We start from the raw sequence: 25,305 nt of genomic DNA on the forward strand, positions 1-25,305 counted from the left end.
GATTGCTTGCTCCTCTGCAAAATAAAAAAAAAAAAACTTGCAATTTAATTTTTTGCTTTTGAGTTCTGGGCATTAGCTTTTAACATATTGGTTCCTCAACATTCTGAGGTTCTGAGTTCAGTAGTGGAACACTCAAGTAGCAGTGCCTTTGAGCTTAATGGTTATTAGATATTGGTCCCTGAATATCAGTAAAACAAAGCATGAATTATATGAATTCCTTTTCGGAGTTTTAGAATCCCAGTTAATGTTTATTGCTGTGGAGGAAGAAGCAAAGTATATATTTTCCTGACAGAAAAACTAGTGACCTTTTTGAGGTTATCACAACCACATGCTTTAGCTTTCTGTATTTTTTTTACTTTGCTTTACATACATACATATATATATATATATATATATATATATATATATATATATATATTGAGAGAGAGAGGGAGAGCAAGTGAGAGAGGGGCCTTCCTTTAGTACCACCTGTGGCACTGTTTGACTTTTGCAATCTATTACAATTACCCAGTCTGCCATCAAGCATCACATAACCTATGAAGAAGATCATCTCCAATATGACTCTCAGGGAAGAAAATTATCCTTTACAAATGCAACCAAAGATATTTATATGCTCGAAATCCTGTCCATCCAAGCCATCCCTTCCAGTGTTCATGTGTAATCATGAGTCTGAGTTAACAGCACGTCAGTTAGATGCCTCACCCTTTGATGTAAGGCAGCTATGTTAAGCTACTTCAGTACATCACCTGCTGTAACAGAAACCATAGGGACTCAAAGTCTAATACTGTGTTTTAAAGCCTCTCTGTAGAAAATGTCTACAGATTTAGACTACTGCTAGTGGTCTGATGCTAATAAAACTAATTTGTTGATGCTAAATGTTATTATTATAGTGCATATCTAAGTGGCTTCCCAATTATAGAATATATAACTAGTTGTGAGACATGATGAAAATAAGCAAGCATCTTTCAGCAGCAAATGTTTTATTGCACAATGTCTCTGTGAGAAGGGGCACTTGTTCAGTAGCAAGAACTTTTTTACCAAGTTTATGTAAAATTATATTTTAATTATAATATGTTGGAAAAGACAGCTGTATTAAATGTCAGAATATCCTGAATGATGGTTTGTATTTTATTATCACAATTTTAGATTATGTTTGTTAGGACAATGCAAAAGAAACAAAAATAATTCAAATGCTTGTGTTAATCTTTGAAAGTCATTATTTTTGTTTTTTATGACCACTGTAACTGCAAATTTCTGTCACCTGGCTATATTTCCCGTATTTAATACTTGTATTGTCTTCTCCTTTGCAACCAGTGAAGGATGTCTCTTCTTTCTGTGGTAGTGTGGGATATATATGTCATCTTTCCATGGGGAGTGAGGGACCTATTTTTCTATTCCCATTCTTGTGGTCTGCAGTTATGGGGTTGAAAGTTGTTCATTTGGCAGCCTAAGGGTCATCTTGTTGCAGGAATTATAGCTTTTACTATATTCAGTCTCCAACATTCCAAGCATGGATCATGCATATGGATCTCAGCACATGCTGTTGTTTTCCTTTATTTGATTTGTTACCACGTGCTAGTCAAAAGTTGGTATACAGTTCTCTTGCAGTATTCAGAGGTTTGTTTAAGCAGCCTATAACCTTTGGGGGTGGGCGTGATTCTGCAGTGAGACCTCTTGAAATCTCTCCTTGATGTGTTACTCATCTTTGTCTCTATTTCTGTCAGGAAATTTCCCCTTGGTAACTGAGGCTACTGGTTAAATATTTGTGGGTGGTTACTTTCACTGTGCCCCTGCACCAGTGTGGCAGCTTGTTTTTGGTCCTTGTCACGTCCCCACCTTACCATCAGCTGTTTAGTACTGCTGCTAAGTTTCATATTTAGTCCCCCCTGTACAACCAGCAGGGTTTGAATTGCCTCAGCTGTTGGCATTTTGAGAAAGGGAAGGGAAACTGGAACAGAGCTAGCAGCCAGCAGGATCACATACGCTGTTCTGCACACCAGGGCATTTTCCCAGAGTCTACCCCCCCCAAGCATGGTGATGTTGTATTTTGAGGTTGTGTAGGTGATCAGGCTTGGTCTGTAAGGATGTGTCCAACCTGGGCTCTAGGACAGACCCACCTCTTTTGCTATCCCTCACACACAGCCTGGCAATCACTCCAGGTCCCAGTTTCCAGCATAGCTTAACAAATTTCCCCCCTGCATAACCATGATCTCTCACTCAAGGAAAGGCACACCTAGACTTGCTGCTGCTGCATCACTTACTTTGGTTACTAAATGAATCTGGGTTGACTTGCCTCAACTACAGTCAAGGTTTTATCCATCTATATCACAGAAGCAGCTTAGTGTGACAGCTTTTAAAAGTGATTTTCTTCATAAAATATCAAGTGTCCTTTCGCCAGTGACAACTGTCATTTGTAAGATTTTATTTTAGATCACTCCACCAACTTTGTATTTTTAGGGTCCATCTGTTGCCCGCTATCTTATTGGTTCCGTCTGGGGGTAAAGGACGGATACTTTAGAAAACTGGGCTTTTAAGGCATTAACCACTAGCTGTTTCCTGTTCTCTGGTGCAGTGGTGTAGCCAGTGAATTCCATTTTGTACTCACAGATGCTTTGTTTCCCCCAATATACCTGGCATTTAAAAAAAAATGGTCATATCATTCCAGCTGTTGCCCTCCCCCAAACTTAATGTGTGTAACATTTTCAGCTGCTCAGTCAAAAAATTATTAGAGGTATTGTTTTTAAATTTGCAGTCCTCATTGTAAGCAAGCTATATACATATTTTAGAGGCATTAATCTAGTTAGTTACAGACATAATATGGCTTGATAAAGCCCCAATGTTTCTAACAGGTTCAGAAAATAATTGTACTCTTTAGAGTACAAAAATGATGCTTGGCTACACCCTTGCTCTGGTGCATTAAAATCACATTGTAATGTTGCTTCTACTTTCTTCACAGTGCCTTACAACAGAGTTCTGTTATATCACCCTCCCTCCCCATCTGTTACCAGCCTCTTTCAAGTCCATGGCCTCCAAGAGACTATTGCTTTACGGGTCTATGGTTAATCTTTGAATGTAAAAAGCATTGATTGGCTAACCATCGAAATCAATCCATTGAATGTTCACTTCAGCGAAATTGTGTGTTGGGGAAAGTAACCAGTTGCCCAACACTTCCCCGTCTCACACACCGCAGTATTTCAACCCCCCAACTATATATACCAACTCCGAGATTGCAGTACAGTGGCGAAAAGCATTTTACTGTTGTTTATGAGAAGGAGAAGTATTACTTTCCCCGTTTCATAATATCTCTGAAGTGAATGTTCTCTGAAGGGAATGTTCAATGGATTGATTTTGATGGTTATCTATTCAATGTTTTTTACATCCGACGATTAACCATAGACCCTTGCTATAGAGTACAGTCACCAGAATGCACCCCTGGGAAAGGGGATAGCCATTAGCCACATGGATCCTCATCCTTCCATCTAACTCCCAGTACTCAGGCTACTGACTGAGACTAGGTCACCAGTATTGCAAACAGAAACTATCCCTCAGTGCAGTCATGCTCAGTTTCATAATGTATTCTGAAAAATGGCTATTATATGTTTTATGCCAAAATTCTTAAAATGGGCATTATTGTAACACTTTCTGGAAATGTCAATATAGAATTGCAACTTAGATGATTTCCAACATTGTTAGTCTTTGAACTACCCCTTACCTTTCATATGAGGAAATGTAATGATATGCATTATTTGGGACTTAGAAGGAGATTTCAGAAAGTTTTCACTTTCTTATCCCTTTGGATTGCACATTTCAGATTGGATCACAGAACTGACAGCTACCAATATCAATTGGCTCTGAAAGACTTTTATGCTGCAAACTATGTGTAAATATGTTGACAGATACCAAATTTATGAGTATGAGTATTAAATTAAATGCTGTCTCATATCATTACTGGTTTGCAACATGTATGCCTACAAATGTTAGAGTATGATGTTTATCATGCTACTTTATTAATTAATTACTTAATTAATTAATTAATTAATTAATTAATTAATTAACTAATTAATTAAAGGAATTAATTAATTAAGTAATTTATATTATACATTTAAAATGGGTTAGCTAATACTGGGCAAAGCATATTTACAGAAAGGACCTAGTGAGAAAAGTTATATTACAACGTGTACCTTGAGGAAACTGAATATGAAAAGAGGAAAAAATATATGGTAACAATTAACAGCATTATTTGTATAGCTTTTAAGATATTCAGGACATTGGTTTGTTTATTATTGTACTATTGTTAATGTTATATGTATTTGTTTTGTCAGATCTGCAGCATATTTTCAGGATAGATTAACAGTGGTGTTAATATAAACTTTGGCCAGAACTATAGAAAGGTTCTCCTGCATCTTCATCTTGGTGTATTGGATCTTGAAAAAGTGATGGAAAAGAAAGACTGAAGTTATGTTATAGATTTGACTGTGGAATGTGTTGCGACAAACAACATACACAGCTGATGATGATGAGTGCAAAACTGAAGGATAGTGCTAGTGGTCAGATTTTTAGTGGCAGGGAAATTCAGTTAAAAAAGACTTGCATGCGTGTGTGTGCATGTGTGTGGTGTGTGTGTGTGTGTGTGTGTGTGTGTGTGTGTGTGTGTGTGTGTGTGTGTGTGTGTGTGTGTGTGTGTGTGTGTGTGTGTGTGTGTGTCTGTGTCTGAGTGTGTGTGCATGTGCACACATGTGTGTATATGTATATATATATATTTATATGGGTCTACTTCAGTAGACTGCAATACCACTTACCCGAAACCCAGATAACCGAGACAAAAAGGCCAACAGCACGAGAACACCAATGCCCCGGAACATCAGCTTACCACTCCAGGTAAGTAAATGCTTGGGCATCCTTAAAAACAATCTAAACCGAACAAAAACAAATCCACCAATGTGGAGGGTAAAACCCCCCTAACTAAATATGCCAACTCCGAAATCGCACTACTGCAGCATAAGGGGCAAAGTTCGACAGGATGGCCAAGCGTTTATTTACCCTGAGTAGTGAGTCAGTGTTCTAGGACATCAGCGTTATCATGCAGTGGTGTTTCAGTCTACTGAAGTACAGCTATATATATATATATATATATATATATATATATATATATATATATATATATATATATATATATATACATATATATATATATATATATATATATATAGAGAGAGAGAGAGAGACACACACACGTACACATGCACACACACATAAACACATACACACACACACACACACACACACACACACACACACACACACACACACACACGTATATTATTTACATGGTTTAGCTGTTTATCAGGAGTTCATCATACTCAAAAGGATCCTGCCATTTTATGCATATAGGAATCATGTCTGACTTTACTATACTTTATACTTGTATACTTTACTACAGTATTCATACTGTTCATGCAGACATTTGGCTCAGATGTTTTCTTAATCATAGCCATTTTCTCTGCACTGTGTAATAATACCTGTTTTCTCATTCTGTGGAAATCTTTTTTCAGTTCTACTTCTCTGTCCATCAGGGATGTTTCTTGGAATATGCACAATTGGTAAAATTGCAGCATTGATTATGATGAACTCCTGGTAAACAGCTCAGACAAGTAAATAAATCTTCTTAGTTATAAAGCAAATCCCCATTTTGTGCATGCATATCAAACCAGCTTCATCAGCATAGAAGAATAAAGCCGTAAATGTGACCTAGGTGACCCGAGTTTGAATAGTGGCTTGGCTACCTGCAAGTGCTGGTGTGGGAGAAGACTGTCACTGCTTTGATGGCAAAGGGACTATTGTAGAATCCCTGGTAGAGACTAGAGATCCAATAGGAGTGCTGGCCTCAAGGAAGCAAGGCACTCTAGAGATTGACCATCATGTGTCTACAGTGATGAAGAAGTCATTCTATATTGCTGAACTTATAAACAAAGGTATGGCATCTAAGTCCAAGGAAGTCATTGTTCCACTGTATTCAGCATTCATCAGATCTATCATTGAGTACAGTGCCTCCTTTGATATGTACCTAACCAGGCATATACAACAATTGGAACATCCACAGAGGTTCCTCTGTAAAAGAATACAAGAAGTAAAATGTCCTATGCAGACCACCTCAAGACCCTATCCCTGTATTCTGTCTCCTCCAGGCTTTTGAAGGGAGGTATATGCCTGGCATATAGGGCATTCTCAGCCCCCTTGTCAGAGATTTGGGATGCATGGCTAGGCTTAAAAAGTCCCTTGTGGTTGTTAGCCTAGTAAACACATATGAACCTATGAACCTATGATAGATGTCACCTGTGGAAGTGAATAACATGCCCTCACTGAGGTATTTTGCATTCTAACCTCTGTAGTGACTATGTGTGTATTAAAGGGATTTGAATCCTTTTTACCACACCAAACTTCTGACAAGTCATACAACCAGCATAGATGGAGCTCCTGATCTACTGGATTGTAACTGATTGTTCCACTTCTTATTCTCATATTGACAAGAAACCAATTTCTAACCAAGTGGTGACACCAGGTAGTCTGAATAAGTGAGCAGTTTGTACATGATGGGCTTTATTTTATTTTTTATTTTTATTTATTTAACATTTGTTGACCGGGAAAGTCCGACTAGGTTCCACAGAGCCTGTTTTCAGCGGAGGCCCGGGGAGAAATGCTCCAGATGCATGTCTTTGAACTTGATCTCTTTCAATTTTAGAAGTTCAAATATTTGTGAAGACAATCCATTGCACTCTGCCCTGTGTCATGCTCAAACATGACACTCATATTATGCATGCTGGCCTTTTCTTCTCAGGTTTTTGACTGAACCTTTTGTTTCAGTCTTCCACATTTCGCATAGTATTCACTCTGTTAACATTGTAAGTGTGACAATAAATGAAAAAAAATTCATGGCATTGGTTCCCACATGCATTCTTTTTGGTGGTTGTAGATTTGTTTCTCAAACTATCACACTTTATCAAAATGATTTCCTTTGCCATAGCTTTCATATAAATGGCCAGGCGATTAATATCTCCTTTTATCATGCTTTTAATCACATACCTCATATAGAACTTATCCCTCTTAGCCTTTGATGTTTTTCATGGCTCTCATTAATCTTACAGCTCATTTTCCTTCTATTTATGCTTGTTTCATTCTTCATCTACTCATTGGTAACTTTGCAGATTTGTAACTCTTCTGTTTAGGTCCTTTAATTGAGATGAAGGAATTTGTTTTGTCCTGTATACATCTTTTATTTTATTTAACATTAAACATGTTTTTTCGGGTCTATATCATATGAGTGAAAGTTTAAAAATGCGAACGCTCACAATCTCGAAACCACCGGACCTCGAAGTGCTTATTCTGAGATCGAGGTACAATGAAGATTGGAATAGCAATCTGTTCATCATCTAGCTATTTCAAATCCTGCACATGATTCTGTTTCATTTTAAATCATGAATATGGATTCAATTCATTTTAATAAAAATTAGCATTTCAGGCCAGGCCTCTTGCTCACTGCAACCTGCATTTGTTCTCATATTTACAACTAATACTACTGCCAGTTTGCTTTGATGAGTCTTCTGTACCTAGAATCTCTTTTCATTTTTCAATTACGTGAAGGCAGTAGACAATATAATGCAAACATGGTGGTGACAGGACATTGTGCTTACAAATCATGGGCAGAATATCTTATAAGAAAATAATTTCATTTTTCTAAGAATCATAAATCAGTGTCCCTGAATGTGTAATATATCAGACTCACAGTACTTATCCTGTGTTCTTTCATTTTGTAATATAAGCGTTAGTAATTTCTAGGGGATTTCATGATGAGCGACCAATAGCAGGCATATATGAGAGATTTGTTTTCTTTGGATCAAAGTATTTCCGAAGCTTTTGTCCTATCACTACGGTATTCTGTTCCCATGTCAGTCTCACACTGTCTCCTTCTTTCTGTCTCATAGCTCAAACGTACTATACAATTATGTGCTACTTTAACTGTGACTTCTAGAATCATACCGTACTGTACCTTCTTAGGCTTCTCTGATAGAGAAACTTCTAAATTTCTGCTGTGAATAGACTAAGATAATTTAGTTACTCATAAGTGATACATTGGAAAGCTTCAAATCCCCACCAAACCCAGTTAACTATTTATTCATTTATTTCTGGACATTTGATCACTGGAAAGTCAGACTGGGTAGGTGCTTATTTTCAGTGGAGGCGGGGGAGAAAAGTTCCAAAATATTACAAAAACATTTTAAGAAAAATATTTTTTCAGTCTTCAAAAGAATACAAAAACATCTACAGTTTAAATAATTATACCAATTTAGACATAATGGGAAAACTTTGGTAAAGAATAGATACCACTTATATGACAATGATTTAATATTTAGAGAAATTTTAATAAATTTAGATAAATTAAAGGTAAGCTAATGTAATACAGACAGGAATTGCAGTATGAAGTGGGAGAAAAAAACTTGGTTATGGCATATTTAGATAGAGAGTCATGGGAGAGATATTGATTGAAGTAAAGAAGTGAGTGAAGAAGGGTGACCAAGGAGGTGTAAGGTATGAATAGGTACATATTCAGGGATATAGTATTTCCTGGGATTAAGCAAGAACAGTATTGTTGGCACTGTATTTATGTTAGTTTGCTTTGCTGTCATTGGTATTTTAACTTTTTTATGATGACAACAGTTTTTAGAAGTTATTTTGGAATTTCAAGGTTTAATTGTATAATTGTTTGTAATTGGATCTAATTAGGGGCCTTTATAAAGAGGGCTTGTTTTATACAGAATTCAGTTCTAATGACATCCTGGTGGAAGGACAAAAGCGCTCAACTCTTTGGACATTATTATATTTTTTGAGCTAACCATATTTTTCAATAAACCTGGTACTTTTGGTCTGGTTGCTGAAAACTTGGATCAGCATGGACTTTTTTAGGTTAAATCGTTCAGAACTGTGGGGAAGGGTATTGACCTGGTGGATACAGGTAAGGAGTTCCAGGCCTTTGCAACATGGTATGAGTACAGACCGTGCCGAGCAGATTTGATAGGTTTGTGGACAGAGAGGGTTTTTTGGTCATTGTGTCAGTCTGACCAAGTGGGAACACAGTTGTTTATAGTGGTATTTAGTGCTAGACAAGCAGATGGATGCTGGATAATTTTATAGGTGATAAGAAGCTGTGCATGTGTTAATTGATGGGATAGTTCTAATACAGAGATGGAGAAGCCACGGTGGTTCAGCGGTAGCGTTGTCGCCTCACAGCAAGAGGTTCTCACATTCGATTCTCGGCTGGAGTGCCTTCTGTGTGGAGTCTGCATGTCCTCCCTGCGGTCGGGTGGCGTTCGAAAGACATGTGTGAATGGGCGTGCCTTCATTGAAGGTTGGGCGTCGGGTTGGCACCTCGGCACCATATAAATCGACTGCCAATCATTAGCGGACCGGAGTTCCGCTGTGGTGACCCCTAACCGGGAAAAGCCGAAAGAAAAATAACAAGAAAAACAAGTGGTATACAGAGATGGGTTGTGAATGGAGTATTTTCTGGAAATTTAACATTTAACATTGATCAAGTTTTGCTTTTTGTGATGCCTGGAAGTTCATAAGGAAGTGAGCACTGTAACATAGTGAGAGGAAGAAATAAGTAGTGACAGATGTAGTTTTAATTGTGTTGATGAAAAAGTTTTTAGCTCTGAAAAGCATCCGTAGTTTTGGTTGATTTTTTTAATGGAATCTTGTATATGCAGGTTAAATTTAAGAATATATGTTCATAGGTAAGTACTAGGCAATTGGTCTGCAGACCATTTCAAGCCTACCTAAAAATCCTATTAAAAATTTCTGTCTAGCCTCAGGGAGGGTAAGACAAGGTTGTTGGAAGAGAATTTGAGACTGCCCATCCAATTATCTAAGTTTACCTTGAAAGTGAGAAGGGTGCTGTTCTGTTTGACTTGTAGTGGAAGTTTGTTCCAGAGGTGAGGGATACTTTGGGATATGAATCTATTATGCCAACATGCCTTATTTACCTGCTGATGAAGGTTTTGTTCCTTTAACCAAGTATTTGATATACCATTAGTTCTGCGATGGAATAGGAGATAAAAGAGTTAGAGTTTTTCATGGCATGAAAGGCTAGACATAGATCTCCATGAAGGAGTCAGTAAGAGACTGAGTTCAGAGAAAGGGCTGCCAGTCTCTCCGGATAACTAAGATTTTTGAGGCCACTGATCTTTTTAGTTATGAATCTCTGAGGTCTCTCAAGTTGTGTGACATTTTTAATTAGTACATGTCAAAAGGTGCTTTATTCAATAATGGATACGATGAGATATGAATAAAAGGGAATTAAGACTTCTTTGGATCTAGTGGAGATGTCTTTGGAAATTAGATGGACAAGATAAAAGGCTTTCTGAACATCTGTGGAGACATGATGCTCAGATGATAACGAATTATCAACAAGAGTACCCAGATCTCAGTGTCTGTTTGGAGGGGTGCATCTCCTATATGGTAAGTGAAGGCATCTCCTATATGGTAAGTGAAACTATTTAGTTTACCAAAATGAACTTGCAGCAGTAGCGTTGTCGTCTCACAGCAAGAGGTTCTCCCGTTTGATTCTCGGCTGGAGCGCCTTCTGTGTGGCGTCTGCATGTTCTCCCAGCGGTCGAGTGGCATTCGCAAGACATGTGTGAATGGGCATGCCTTAGTTGAAGGTTGGGTATCGGGCTGGCACCTCGGCACCGTAAAAATAAAATTTGACTGCCAATCATTAGTGGACCGGAGTTCCGCTGTGGCGACCCCTAACCGGGAAAAGCCAAAAGAAAAACAACAACAACAACAACTATGCTACATTTTTTTTACATTTAATTTGGAACTATTGTCCTTGCACCAATTGTTAACATGGTCTAAGCCATGTTGGAGGAGTTGTGAGTTAGCTGAAGACTGAATTACAACACCCAATTTACAGTCATCTACAAAGTTAGTTAACCATAGGCCAGAAGTGATGGCTTGAAGGTCTGAGACATTTATGCCAAATAGGAAAGGGCCCAGAACTGAGCCCTGTGGTACACCACTGGTAAATGTTTTGCTTTCAGAAGTGGCACCTGTTACTCTAACCACATGGGTTCTGTCAGACAACCAGTTAGCTATCCATTGCACAATATAGGGATTTACATTCAGATTTACAAGTCTCTCAATAATGCTTACATTGGGAATATGGTGAAAGGCCTTGGCCAGGTCTAGATATACTGTATACACTGCATAACCATGATCTACTGTTTCAGTTACTCTTTCAAAGACATTAATGAGGTTAACAAGGCAGGACCTTCCTTTGATAAAGCCAAATTGATGAGGGTCCAGGGTTGAGAGATTTTTGGTGTCCATATTAATGAATGAAAGAATACAAGACATAACAAACCTGCCTTATGCAGAGCGCCTTAAAGCTCTTTCCCTCTACTTAGTGTCATATAGATTGCTGAGGTGTGATCTATGCCTGGCTTACAAGGCATCTGCAAACCCCACACTTATGAATCTCTTACATATTTGTAAGTCAAACTGTACCAGAAACACAAGGTGTAGGGACCTGATTTTGTCTGTGACTTAAACAGAACATTCTGGAGAGACAGATATGTGTCCCATAGACTGCCCCTCCTATGGAACAGGATTCCCATCCATGTGAAGCCAAGTTTGTCTATTACCCAGTTTAAGCACAGTCTAGACAAGTGGATGGGAAATAGGAAATTTACACCGGGCCTTGCACCCATATCCTTTATGGACAGAGGTAGCTTATAAATACCTGGCCCTCAATGTCCTAATGATGCAGGACATCATTATTCTTTCTGGAAAACTTGGCTAGGCGTAGAAAGGCCCCCAAGGGTTGTTAGCCTAATAACAGTCTATGAATCTATGAATCTGTTAGTCTATTAAGTGTGAGATCATGTACTCCATAGCTTTACATATGAAGCTATTGAGACTAATGGGGGTATAGTTATCAAGGTCTGTGGTTGGGCCACCCTTGTGTAATGGCATTACAATTATCATCCACTATCATCCTTAATAATTTGCTATGAGAAGTGACTTTAGTGGTTGTATTATTAAGAGAGAGGATTTATTTTTTTCATGAGAGAAGGATTTGTGGAAAAACAATTTTTTTTTTTTTTGGGGGGGGGGGCGGGTTTGAACATGAGTTGTGAGTTACACAGTCCTATTTCAGTGGCTTTTAAAGCTTCCCGAGTAATTTTTTTGGAAATGTGCCAGGTTGTCTGATGCGTGTGTGTATGAATGTAGAGTAATCTGCATAATGTATCAGGGAAACCTGTTGTGTGGATGTGTGGAGGGTTGAAATGTTGAAGAAGAGGGGACCAAGGTTGTGACTGGGAGGCATGGAGAGAGAGTTGAGTGCCATTTTACTGACTGGTGCATATTGGACAAGTATTTTTTAAACCATATGAAGGGTGGGCTGAGATAGACCTAGTGAGGACATTTGAAGTAGAAGTTTGCTGTGACAAACTGTGTTGAAGGCTTTAGACAAGTCTAGAAATAAGGAGGAGACTAGTTTGCCATTATCTCTGGCGTTATTGACAGTATCTACAAAGGTTAGAAGGGCAGTGTTGGTACTATGGGAGGGATGGAAGCCATCTTGTGTGGAGGATAGGAGTTCTTCCTGCCAGAGATAGTGTAGCAATTGTTTTTGAATACATTTTTTAACTATTTTGGAGAGAGGGGATAAGATTGCTATAGGTCTAAAGTTACTGATATCTGATGAATTTCCTCCTTTGTATAGAGGGATAATGTTATTTTTTTCCAGACAGAGGGAGAGAGAGAGAGAGAGAGAGATGGAACGTGGGATCCTGGATTGACCTATTTGTAAGGACTGAGGGTAGGCAATGCAATTAGCTGCTATTTTAAAGTACTCTGTAGGAATTTCAACAGCTGAAGTAGAGCATGGACTGAGTTTATTTAAGAGTAGTTTTATATAGGATGTGAGCACAGATTTGAAGGTGAAAGTGGATGCTGTGACATGTGAATATGCAGAAACATACATCACAAAGACACTATACCAGCATGTAAACAGCTGCATAGATACACAAGTACCATGTAGGAACAAACACAGGGCAGACCCCATGGCTGAATCATAATATCAACAAGCTTTACAATAGAAGGAAGAGAATTTTAACCAAAAGTTTTTGTTTGCGTCTTTCGGCTTTTCCTGGTTATGGGTCGCCACAGCGGAACTCCGGTCCGCTAATTATTGGCAGTAGATTTTTTACATGCTGAGTTTGCCAGCCCTGATGCACAACCTTCAATGAAGGTATGCCCATTCATGCATGTATCCACACAGAAGATGCTCTAGCTGAGAATCGAAGGGCACAACGTCTTGCTATGAGGCGACAACGCTACCGCAGCACCACCACCGCATAAGAAGAGTAATTCCCAAAATTATAGAGCTTTCATCAGCAAAATAAGCAAACAGCTCAGGAGCTTAATAACATCCACCAAAACCAAGCCTGAGGCTAAAATAGGTACCCAACCCAAAGACAATCACAAGGCCTTTTTTAGTTCTGGTCATAATCTCAGAAGCACATTGTACTAATGTGCTGAGCTGATTGTGAATGATGTTATCTGTACTGAGGCTGAAGATATAGTGAACCTACTTGCTGTTAAATTCAGCTCAAATTTTCGCTCTCTCTCCCAACTACCACAATGTATAATTGAAACTGTCTCATCTTCAGCTATCACACAAGACCAAGTCCTAAAAGCACTATCAAAAGCTAAAAATACTGCATTGATGGGTCCTAACAATGCAGCTTAAATAACATGAAGCATTATTTATCCCTCCCCAACAACACTGCTTAGCCTCGGCCTCATTACAGATTTTGTACAAATCAAATGGAGAGCAGCTATAGTCATTCCCCTGTATAAGGGAGGACCCTCCACAGACCCAGGGAATTGCAGACCCATAAGTCTGACCAGCCTCATATACAAAGCCATGGAAAGACTTAGCATGGAACTAATAAAGGGGTATAGGGAACCTCCAGACACTGAAGCCATCTTAGTTTGGATTCATCAGGGTCATGCTTACTAAACCTGGTGGACATTTGTGAAAAGGTCACCAAAGCTATGAATGAAGGTAAAACAGTACACACCGCATACATGTACCTAGCCATAGCTATTGACACAATCTCCCACTCATGTAGTAAAAAAGCTATATAAACTGGGAAGGAACTCCTGCACTTGAACACTGGATTGCCAGCTGACTCACAGATAGGATGCAGGAGATCAAAATAGAGGAAATTACCTCCACAAAGAGATCAGTCACCAGTGAAGTCCCCCAGGGTTCAGTGCTGGAATTAGAGCCAGATCATGGACCAATAGGGCCCTAGGCAGCGTAATGGGCTAGGGCCCCCTACCCATGACGGTCTGTCTTTACTTAGCCATTTCTCTCTCTCTCTAAGTACCATAAATCAGTCTTCAAATTTCTCAGTGTGTATACCATGAACTTAATAAAAACAAGATCCTCATCTCATATGCATGTTACACAGATCTTCCACTTAATGTAGTAAAACAAAAATACCATGGCAGCAGGGAGAATACATAGCAAGAAAATGTGATAACACTAAACCAATCCAGAATCAAAAGGTTCATAGGTTCATAGATTCATAGGTTCATACTAGGCTATCTGCCCTAGGGCATTTATAAGCCTAGCCAGAGTGTGTTTGGCTTTCGCCACCCATTTTAAATTAATTTTGCTATGCCTTTTTTTGAGGTTAGTATACTGTGCCTCTGTCTAACAGTGACACAGAAGTGATAGCCGGGGTAAACCTATGATCTCCCATCCACTCATCAAGATTCCTCTTGAAGAGAGTCAATGTGGGACTCTGCCTAACCTGGACTGGGATTTTATTCCAGAGTGAAGGGAGCCTCTGGGTTATGAATCTGTCCCTCCAGCATGTCCTATTTATTTCAGTGCTGAGGTTCAAGTCTCTCAAGTGCATAGCTCGATGGGATTTGGATTTTCTGAGGTGCAGCATGTCCATTAATTCCGGGTTGGACATGGCTTTATACGTCAGGCACAGATCGCCTCTGAGCAGGCGGTATGCCACTGAGTAGAGCTGGAGTTTCTTTAACCGGGCAGCATATGGCATCTGTTTGAGCCCTTTGATCCTCTTGGTGAGGTACTTTTGGGGTCTTTCCAGTTGCTGCAGGTGTCTGGTAAGGTACATCCCAAAAGAGGCATTGTACTCAATTATGGGCCTGATGAGGGATGAGTAAAGAGGTACGATGACCTCCCCTGATCTAGATGTGAATCCCTTCATGATTAGGTGAGCTATATAAAATGTTTTTCTAACCACTTTGGCCACGTGGTTGTCAAATGAGAGATTGCTGTCAACTTGGGTCCCCAGGTCCCTAATGACTTCTTCTGTACTTAATGGATTACCACCTATGTGGTAATTTGTGGGCACTTTGTTTTTGCCAGAGAGGATGACTATACACCTTTTGGCGTTTAGCTTGAGGCCATGGCTCTGGCACCAGTTGTCTGTTTCTATGAGGCCCTTTTGGAGGATGCTTGTGTCGGCTGGAGAGTTGATTATGGCGCCCAGTTTGCAGTCATCTGCGAACTTGGTCAGCCACAGTCCTTCCGTGTTGGCCTGTACCGCCGAGAAATATATACCGAACAAGAGAGGTCCCAGGACTGAGCCTTGTGGGACGCCACTTGTAACTGGTTTGGAGTCTGACATGGCTCCAGCAATTCTAACCATGTGGGTTCTGTCCTTGAGCCAGTTTGCAACCCATCTAGTGACATAGGGGTTTATATTTAAGCTGGTGAGCTTATCTATAATGCCCGAGTGGGGTATTGTATCGAAGCTTTTGCGAGGTCCAGGTAGGCCGTGTGGACCACCTTCCCTCGTCAATGGCCTTGGTGACTGTTTCAAAGAAATCGACCAGGTTTAAGAGGCAGGATCTGCCCTTAACAAAGCCAAACTGGGTAGGATCCAGTGTCTGTAGGTCCCCAATATCTTTATTTATGAGGTCCATGATGATCCTTTCCATAGCTTTGCAGACCAAGCTAGTCAGGCTTATGGGGCGATAGTTTCCAGGATCCGTTGAGGCACCACTTTTGTGGAGAGGGACCACTGTTGCTGTACGCCACTCTTTGGGTACATATCCTGTAGTAAGGCTAAGATTGAACAGTAGTTTTATGTTTGGGTTTAGCTCTTCTTGGAGTTCATGTAGGACGCAGCCCGGGACACCATCTGGTCCCATTGATGCTGTGTTTTTTGCTTTGGAGAGGGCGGCTCTTACCTGAGCATCTGAGATGTCAGGGGGGCAGCACTCTGTTGGGATAGATATTTGTCCTTTTGGTGGGGAGAGGGAGGAGAAGTTTGCACTGAACCTGTCAGCTAGGATGTTGGCAATGTCTGTGGGCTCGGTGTATTTTTTGTCATTTTGGACTAATTCTGAGCATATCTGGGAATTCCCACCCAGGTTCCTAACATAACTAAAGAAAGCCTTGTGATTATCCTTAGTGTCCTGTGCAATTTTTCTCTCGAAGCTGGCCTTAGACAATTTTATGAGTGCCCGTAGTTTTTTGCTAATACTGATCAGAGATGCCTTCCCTTTTTGGGATTTTGCTTTATCATGTAGTAGCTTCCTCCTTCTATTGTATAGTTTGTTTATGGCTGGGGTCCACCAGACAGAACGTCTGCCTTTGGAGGATTGGGTCTTGGTTTTATATGGGATTGCATGATCCATGCATTCCTGAAGGTGTTCATAGAATGCGTTTATAAAGGATTCTGCGGTCTGGGCCGTATTTTCCACAGGCCCGGGGGCTTTGAAGGATTTCGCCTCGGTTTTGAGGCGTGTGAAATTTGCTTTAGAGAAGTTTTTCACTGTGGTTTTCTGGGCAGGGGGTGGGGTCGGGATGTGAATATCCAGTGAGATTAGTTTATGGTCTGATCTTACCAGTGAGGGATACACTTCTGGTCTGGAGCATAGTGTCCCCATGTTGGTGATGATCAGGTCCAGTATGTTTTCCCCTCTTGTGGGAGTGGTAACAAGTTGTTCCATAGCATTTGAGTTTATAAATTCTAGGAACCTTTGGGCTAGGGTGTTGGAGCTGGAGTAATGCTCCCAGTCTATGTTTGGGTAGTTGAAGTTGCCCAATATAATGGTGTTTGGAGAGACCTTCATATTTTCCAGTATTCTCAGGAAGGCCAAGTGGGGTTCCTGTGTTTGGGAGGGTGGTCTGTAGCAGGCTATAAACTGGAAGGCAGTTTTACCCACAGTTAGTTGCACATGGATAGTCTCTGATGCTTCGTGCTGTGCCAACAACCTGGAGGTGTGGGTATCTTTGACAAATATTGATACTCCCCCTCCTTTTGTGGTTCGGTCCAAGTTTTGGGGCCGAAAAGCATGGTATGAGGTATAACCTGGTAGTGCTGGGGTGCTCTCGGGAGCCTTGAACCAGGTTTCTGTTACTGCACAGATATCGATGTTCTCCATGCTAAGGAGAGTTTCGAGTGCGTGCATCTTGAGGTTTAGACTTCTGGCGTTGAGTAGCATTACTCTTAGTTTCTTATCCCTTGTGATACCTATGGAGGTGGGTTTGTCTTTTGAGCCTTGCCTAAAAAGGCACTATGGGGTAGCAAGAGCCTTTGCCAATATCCGAAAGCCCAGGGTGACAGGTGCAAGCCGTCCCTAGCGAAGCATCGTGGCTTGTCGAGCATGTCATCCCAGGCTGACAGGCATTGGATCCCCTTTGAATGACACCAACACTTAAGCCAATTGTTGAAATTGATCATCTTGTCTTCATATTGTGGCATCATTCTTGGTGAGTGTAAGATGCTACTCAAGGTCAGGGTCATACCGGCCTGGGCTACATGCTCAGAGAGCTCCTCTATGTCTCTTTTCGTGTAGCCCAGGGAGGTATGTCTCAGGTCATTCACACCAGCATGGACAATGACTGAGTCATATTTGTACTTGCCTTGGAGTGACCTGAGTGCTTGTGTTATGTGGCGGATCCTAGCGCCCGACAGGCAGCTCACCGTGACCTTCTCCTTGTTCAGCCTGGTGAGCGGGACGTCAGTGTGCCTGACGATAGAGTCACCTATTACAAGTGTATCAGGTGTGTTGTTTAGCCTTAAGGGCTGTGACTGTTCGGCACACTGGCTTTGTGAGCTATGTGTTGCACCTGTTTTGTTTTGGGGTAGCGGTTGCTTGGGTGTCTGCTTTGGAGGTCTCTGCTGCTTAGGCAGATTTTTATTTAGAGCCTCCAGTATGTTTTGTGTGTTTATGTGTTTGGTTTGTTGTCGTGGTAGGTCTATGTGAGACTGGAATTGTAGTGAGTGTGGTTTCCTTCTCCTCCTGACTGGTTACGCCAGTACCGAGTTGAGAGAGCTTAGCCTCCAGTTTGGCTATATGGTTGCATCTCTCACATGTGTTGGAATTTGTTGGGAGGAGGAGAGGGTTGTCTGTGTACAAGGCAGTTGTAACATTGCCTCAAGATTCCCAGATTCACCAGCTGGACCGGAGAGGAGATTGACAACTGACCTTTGGACATGCTAGAATAGTATTGGGAATTCCTTTATAATTGAAAAAAAGGGCCAATGGGGAACAAGGTACTCAAGGGGAGTTTGTGAGGGTGTAGTGCTTTTAATTTTTTAGAGCTGACTTACATAATTGCTTTAGTGAGCAAGTGCCAGGTAACTTAAATGCAATGTGTTACAGGTAACTTAAATGCAAAACGACAAACAGTAACTTTCTTTCAAGTGAAACAAGGAAATAAGTACAGTAAGCAATGCAGATATCACTAGGGATCCACAGAAGTGCTAAAAGGCTGCGTTTTAGGTGGAATTAGCGTTTCAGGAAATAAACAAACAACAAGCATACAAATAAAGCTAGATTCAGCAGGCCTGGATCTAGTCTATGCTACAACAAACAAGGTGTACCAGTTTCAGTAAGAAACAGTTAGAATATGCAGGCACTATAAGCCTCTAACCAGAAATTCCCTGCTCAGAAGGGCAGAGTCCAGCCTCTCCTCCCACAAGAGTGCAGACCGCAATCCTTCTTAACGTAAAATAACTGGCCTGAAGCCCAAGTGCTTAAACCAGAACTAATACACTTTTAGAATAACAGACACTGAGCTCTCAATCAGCAGTTCCCAACTTAGAAGGATGTAAGCTACCTGTCCTGCCACCACAGTGCAGGCCACAAACCTTCCTAATGTAAAACAACTGGTCTGAAGCCCAAGTGCTTAATCCAAAAGACTTAGAAATGATAGCTACACTTTAATCAAGTTACTACCAGCAGTAATAAATACAACTGAATACTTTAACGAATGCCTGGATTAGTGCTCAAGTTATACAAACAAAGCTAGATTCAGCAGGCCTGGATCTAGTCTATGCTACAGCAAATGAGGTGTACCAATTTCAGTAAGAAGCAGTTCAAATATATAGGCACTATAAGCTTTAACTAGAAATTCCCAGCTCAGAAGGACAGAGTCCAGCCTCTCCTCCCACAAGAGTGCAGAACACGAACCCTCTTAATGTAAAATAACTGGCCTCAAGCCCAAGTGCTTAAACCAGAATTAATACACTTTTAGAATAACAGACACTGAGCCCTCAATCAGCAGTTCCCAACTTAGAAGGATGTAAGCTACCTGTTCTGCCACTACAGTGCAGACCACAAACCTTCCTAATGTAAAACTGGTCTGAAGCCCAGGTGCTTAAACTAAAAGGCTTACAATGAGTTACACCAAGCAGTAATAAATACAATTGAGTACTTTTAAGATGACGCAAAAGCAAAATGATGTAGGAAAAAACACAAATACAGTAAAAGCAGATAATTTATTTTTTTATTTTTTTTTATTTTTTTTATTTTTTTTTTTTGGAAAGAGAGAAAGGAAAGAGAGAAAGGAGTAGCAGAAACTAAGCTGATTGGCCTTCTCAAATGCTCTCCCTGTACTGGGTAGAATGAGGTAATGACACTAGACTGGGAGGAGGGTCCCAGATCAAATTTACACTAGGGGCGGGCAACTTCAAAGCCACCAACTATAAAAACACTATACCAACAGGGAGGGACGGTGGCAAACAAATAGCAGAAATGTTACTCCCAGCTGAAAAGCAGCAGTGGGCCTTTAAATGAAAGTTTTAAACAGCTAAAGGAGCCACTAGAAAAAAAGAGTTTAAAGGATCATAAGACAGATTATATGACCTGGCAACTCCAAAAACATTGTAGATCCCTCCATTATAAGTAAACCAGGTACATACCTCACTGGAATTTTAAGGCACCCCCTGACAGTTTCCACCTGCTTTGGACCACTCAGTAAAAAAAAAAAAAAAAAAAAACATTTGCTGCACTGACATAAATCCTGTCCAGTACTATTTTTTAGAAATAACAGCTCAGAAATTAAAAATGAAATCCCAATGACACTCAACATTCCATCTCCAAAATGTAAACAAAAATGTAAAATGTTTACTAACGGCTTCAGCTAGGATGCTCCCATGATTAAAGTATGTTACTTTATACTTATAAAATGTTCTTTTGTTGATTTGCCATGGTGCAATATTATTTACCATGGCTACTGGATAAAAAAATGTTACTACTGAATGCCTGCAGAGCCTTTGAATGCATTGCTCTTAATTTTATGCAAGAATCAGGGAGAAAGCCAACAGATAATGAAGGATAAAGGCACAAATTCAGCGGCAGATTTTAAATATTGTTCTTATACACAAAGAAGAAAAATAAAGAAAGCTGTTAGGATAGCATATTTTGCATAAGCATGAAAATATATGAGGTCTGAAACTTAAGTTTCTGTCATTATTTATAGATGGACGTCCTCAACAGTTTGCCACAGCCCATAAAACCACACATTTTACAAGTAATAGACCAATATGAGCCAAAAGCAGAGACATTCTGTTAAATCTTGGACTGCTGAGTACTGCATTTAAACACGAAACAGCCATGGACTTCTTAAGACTCAAAATGAGGAATGTTCCTCATAATGAGAGGTATATGGATAAATAGAGATGTGAGCAATAGCATCTGCTAACAATTACACATCCTGTCTTAACAGTTAGCACAGCTTCACACTTTTTATAATAAGGGGAACTGACATTAAAGCACAAAGTTCAAGTAATGTTATTAAAACAGCTTGAAGAACCAACTAGTCTTAACTATTACAGATAGAGATAATAACACTCAGTCACCTGTAATCCTGCCTTTCTCACCTCATACAAATAAAAAGATCATCTTGGATGCAAGCCAACCCAAATGTGGTTATACCAGCAGCAGAGTCCTTCTGCAAGCCTAGGAAAGCCTTATGTGCCACTCATATTTGGGGGGGGGGGGGGGGGAGATAGGGTCAGAGGGAAAAAGAGCTGTTAAATTCCAAAGGAAGGAAAGAGCACCTCTACAAAACTGGAACCTACAAAATGTCTTCTTTTTAAAGTAGTGGTATCTGGTAGTGATAGGTGACCATAAATTAAAAAAAAGAAGATGGTAAATTATATTTTAATATCAAAGGCATGCACTGCCCCTCATAAGTCAGTCAACAAGACTCCAGTGATTCTGCCGACATTTCTTACCTCTAGAATCAGGGAGAAATCAACACAGGCATCTTTTCTCCTTATGCTGGCACTGTAGGCATCATTCCAGCATTAGTCATGGTACAGGTGCAAATGAGCTCAAGTTTAAGACATATATATTAATGTGCTATATTTGTTGCTGTCCCATATTTGGAAAAGTTAAGCATGAGTTGATACAGCTGATGCTGTAGGTCAACCACATAGACAGCACGCAAGTTGTTGCCTGCAATGACAACAGTAAACGCTTATTTTAATTACCTTACTGATACACAGTCATGAACTTAACGACCATGATTGTGCATCAGTAAAACATACTGGTAATTGCAATAGTAGCTGTTCATACATGTGTAGAAATGGGTCTACTTTGTTTCATTGAATCTCATTTCACTGAATTTCATTTCACCCCGATCACATCGCTGAAAACACAAATTACTGAAAACTCATTTCACTGAATCTCATTTCACTGAACTGCAGTTAGTATATATGGCACTGTGTAGAGTACTGTAAGGCAAGTAAAAGGTATATGCCCTTTTCCCCACTGTAGTGCAATCCTGAAGTTAGTATATATAGTTGGGGGGGGTATGGTGGGCGTAGCCCCCACATAGTTTGAGTACATATTGTCTTCTGGAGAGAGTTAGCCATTGCTGTTGCAAGTTTGCATGTTTGTTGTTTAAAATGTATTGTTTTGAAGTTTTTGGTAAAATACATTATAAAACAAACAAGGTGGAGGGCTATGCCCCCCCCCCCCAACTATACATACTAACTCCAGGATTACACTACAGTGGGAAAAAGGGCATATACCTTTTACTTGCATTACAGTACTCTACACAGTGCCATATATACTAAGTTCAGTTAATTCAGTGAAATGAGTTTTCAGTAATTTGTGTTTTCAGCGATGTGGTCGGGATGAAATGAGATTCAACGAAACAAAGTAGACCCGTAGAAATACAACTAGGAACTGTATGCAGTGCCCCACCAGGACTCAGTTTTCACCCATTTATTAGTGCTTTCACCTGAAAGAGCATGACTAGTGCTACAGATGAAAGTGTTAATAAATGGATAAAAACTGAGTCCTGGTGGAACACTGTGTTGAAATTTGGAGCACTTTGTTGGAAATTATTGTGTGCAGAACTTATTGGTGGTATGAATGATGAGGTAGGCATTGAACCCCCCCCCCCAGCTAACACCAAGCCCTAGCCAGGTGCCTAGGTTGCCTTGTGCTGGATCCAGCTATGGCTGGTACCTCTCCTGCTTTGCATCTACTTCTCTGGAGTAAAAGCCAATAACTGACTAAGTTTGCAGATGAGTGTAAGCTAGGAGCAGTCATTGAATTCTCAAATGACTTAGTCATTCTTCAGTAAGGTTTGTCCCAAACACATAACTGGTGCAAAAATCATGGACTGAAGCTAAGTACCAAAAATGCTTTATTGAATCCTTTGACAAGTCATTCACCCTAATGAACTGCAATCTTGATAATAAGCCCCTAAGAGCTGACCGTGTTGTTTAGGATCTGGGAACTTATGTAGATAGTGACCTAATGTTCCACCAACATGTATCAACTGCCATAAGAAAGTCCTTCTATACTGTGCAGCTTATAAACAAAGGGATTGTGTCTAGATCTAGCTATGTTATTGTCCACCTTTACACAGCCTTCATTAGGCCAATCATTAAGTATAATGCCCCCTTTGGTATGTATCTCTGTAGACAGATGCAACAACTGGAACGCCCACAGAGATACCGTACTAAAAGGATACAAGGCCTAAAGAATAATATAAAATAAATAACAGGTGGTTTACTTAAGGAGGTGATAATGGAAGACTGCACACCTACACCTACTGTTGTTCACTACTTGGAAGCTTGGTAATAAGAGAATGGATTTGTCAGTGCTGTAAATGGTGGCAGAGAGGAAAAATTCTGGTATCCTGTATATTGCAGCATATTGAGCAGTGGTGTATTGATCAGTCTCTGGAAATATGTAGCTCAACGCTGTAAGAGTGGGAACCCCCATTGTCACTTTTAAGTGCAGAAAGTCTTGGTGGAACAACTCTCTTTGGCAATAGGAAGAAAAGGTGAAGAATTTCTTAAACGTGTGTGTGCTTGAAAGTCAGACATTTTCATTTTCATATACTTCATATACTGGACACAGACAGATGAAACACTCTGCTGTCATTATTTAGAACTGGTATAGCGTAGGAGTGACAACTGGAATAGAAGGACAAATATGTTGTGGCATAACAAAGCAAAAAATGTTACAGATTCTACATTTGTGCAACAACCCTTTGTTCTATGTGAAAAACAGTCTCTTTCACTGACTCGCAGGAGCAGCCATACATTTTTCTGAGCTGTTCATTGTATAATATATGATACTTTTCTCCCTATGCATTTTACCATTATAGTTTGCAAGGTGCAAGTAACAATAATCATTAGAGAAACAAAAGGATTCTGTGCCTCTGAGATAACAGATGGATGGTTCTTACCAGCTGTATTTCTAAGCAGACTATGTCCAAATGAGTGATGTCAAAAACTGTATCAAGATAAATGAAAAGTATTCTGGGAAGAGGAAGGTATGGATTTAGGGGAACATAACTAACCATTCCAGTTTTCTCTTCTCTTAATCAGATTGAACAACTTCGTCACTCCGTGGTTGCCACTGGTAACTTTGCCAAATCTGTCGTCAACCTTGCCGATGCAGTGAGTATTCTGTTTATTCATTAATTGCCCACTAAGTAGATGGAGGTAGTAGCAGCAGCAATGTGGGCATGGATACTGAGTGCCTTTGTGTGATAAATTGTGGTAAATATCATAGTGTATATTTGTGCCTGTAAAATGTTTGTGAAATGCTATATATACACAGCTGTCTGAAACAGCACTTTAACGTGTAGTATTTAATTTTCCTTATCACAGATAAACTTTCTCCCATCACTTTCTAGACTTCTTGCTGCCCCTCTTGACTCATTTCTTCTTACCATCTAAACCCATGAAGTACCCATCATCTCCTTTTGTGGGTGTCCTTTCTTTCAGTGATAGATTACCCTTTTTTGTCTGCCACACTTCTGGCCAAAATAGTAGAAGACAAGCATCAAGAATAAGATGGACATCATCCAGAGGTGGTGAGAATGTTTCCTCTATTTTCCTGGCCCTCAGGCTGTTCCTTAACGTCAGTTGTGCATGTGTGGAAACAGCAGCACCATTGTTTCTTTCACGTCCTTGGTGCTGGCTTACAACATATGGTTTTCAGGCAGGTTGTACCACCACTTCTGGTGCTGAGGCTGATCTTGGTTTTGCCAGAAGATGACTACATGTTAGGAAAAACCTACTCCCTTCCCCAACATAAGAGAACTAGCCAACAATTGACCATAATTTCCTCTCCCATTTGGTTTCAATGGTGCAATGTCCATATTAATGGCGCATGAAATGATGTGCTCCATAGCTTTACATATGAGGCTAGTGAGACTAATGGGTGTAAGAGCAGTTGCCTGCATCCCAGTCAGAGCTGCAGGCTTTACCCTAATTGAGCCAATTTACTACAGTCAAGGCACTGACTGTAGAATGCTACAACTGCAACTGTCACCTGTGATCACACTTTAAGCAGTGCATTAACTCTGCTCTAAGAATAGAGCATCTTCCACCCTAGACCTTCATACATTACCATTGCATTAACTTTCTCCGTTAAGCTGAGCAGCATTATCACATGTGCATATTAGCTAATGTTATTTGT

General features: G+C 40.1%; 1 protein-coding gene across 5 annotated transcripts in view; it reads left to right on the plus strand.

Annotated features, from left to right (window-relative positions):
• ADAM11 (ADAM metallopeptidase domain 11) overlaps positions 1 to 25,305 on the plus strand; it is a 1,438,613-nt gene that overhangs the window by 654,010 nt on the left and 759,298 nt on the right. For all 5 annotated transcript variants that reach the window (XM_044055102.1, XM_044055103.1, XM_044055105.1 and 2 more), the window contains exon 10: positions 24,207 to 24,278. In XM_044055102.1, coding sequence (XP_043911037.1) covers positions 24,207 to 24,278 — 72 coding nt within the window. The remainder of the gene's footprint in view (positions 1 to 24,206; positions 24,279 to 25,305) is intronic.

Source organism: Protopterus annectens, chromosome 13.part0 (genome assembly GCF_019279795.1).
Source record: "Protopterus annectens isolate FY-2018-M chromosome 13.part0, PAN1.0, whole genome shotgun sequence".
Lineage (NCBI taxonomy): Eukaryota > Metazoa > Chordata > Ceratodontiformes > Protopteridae > Protopterus > Protopterus annectens.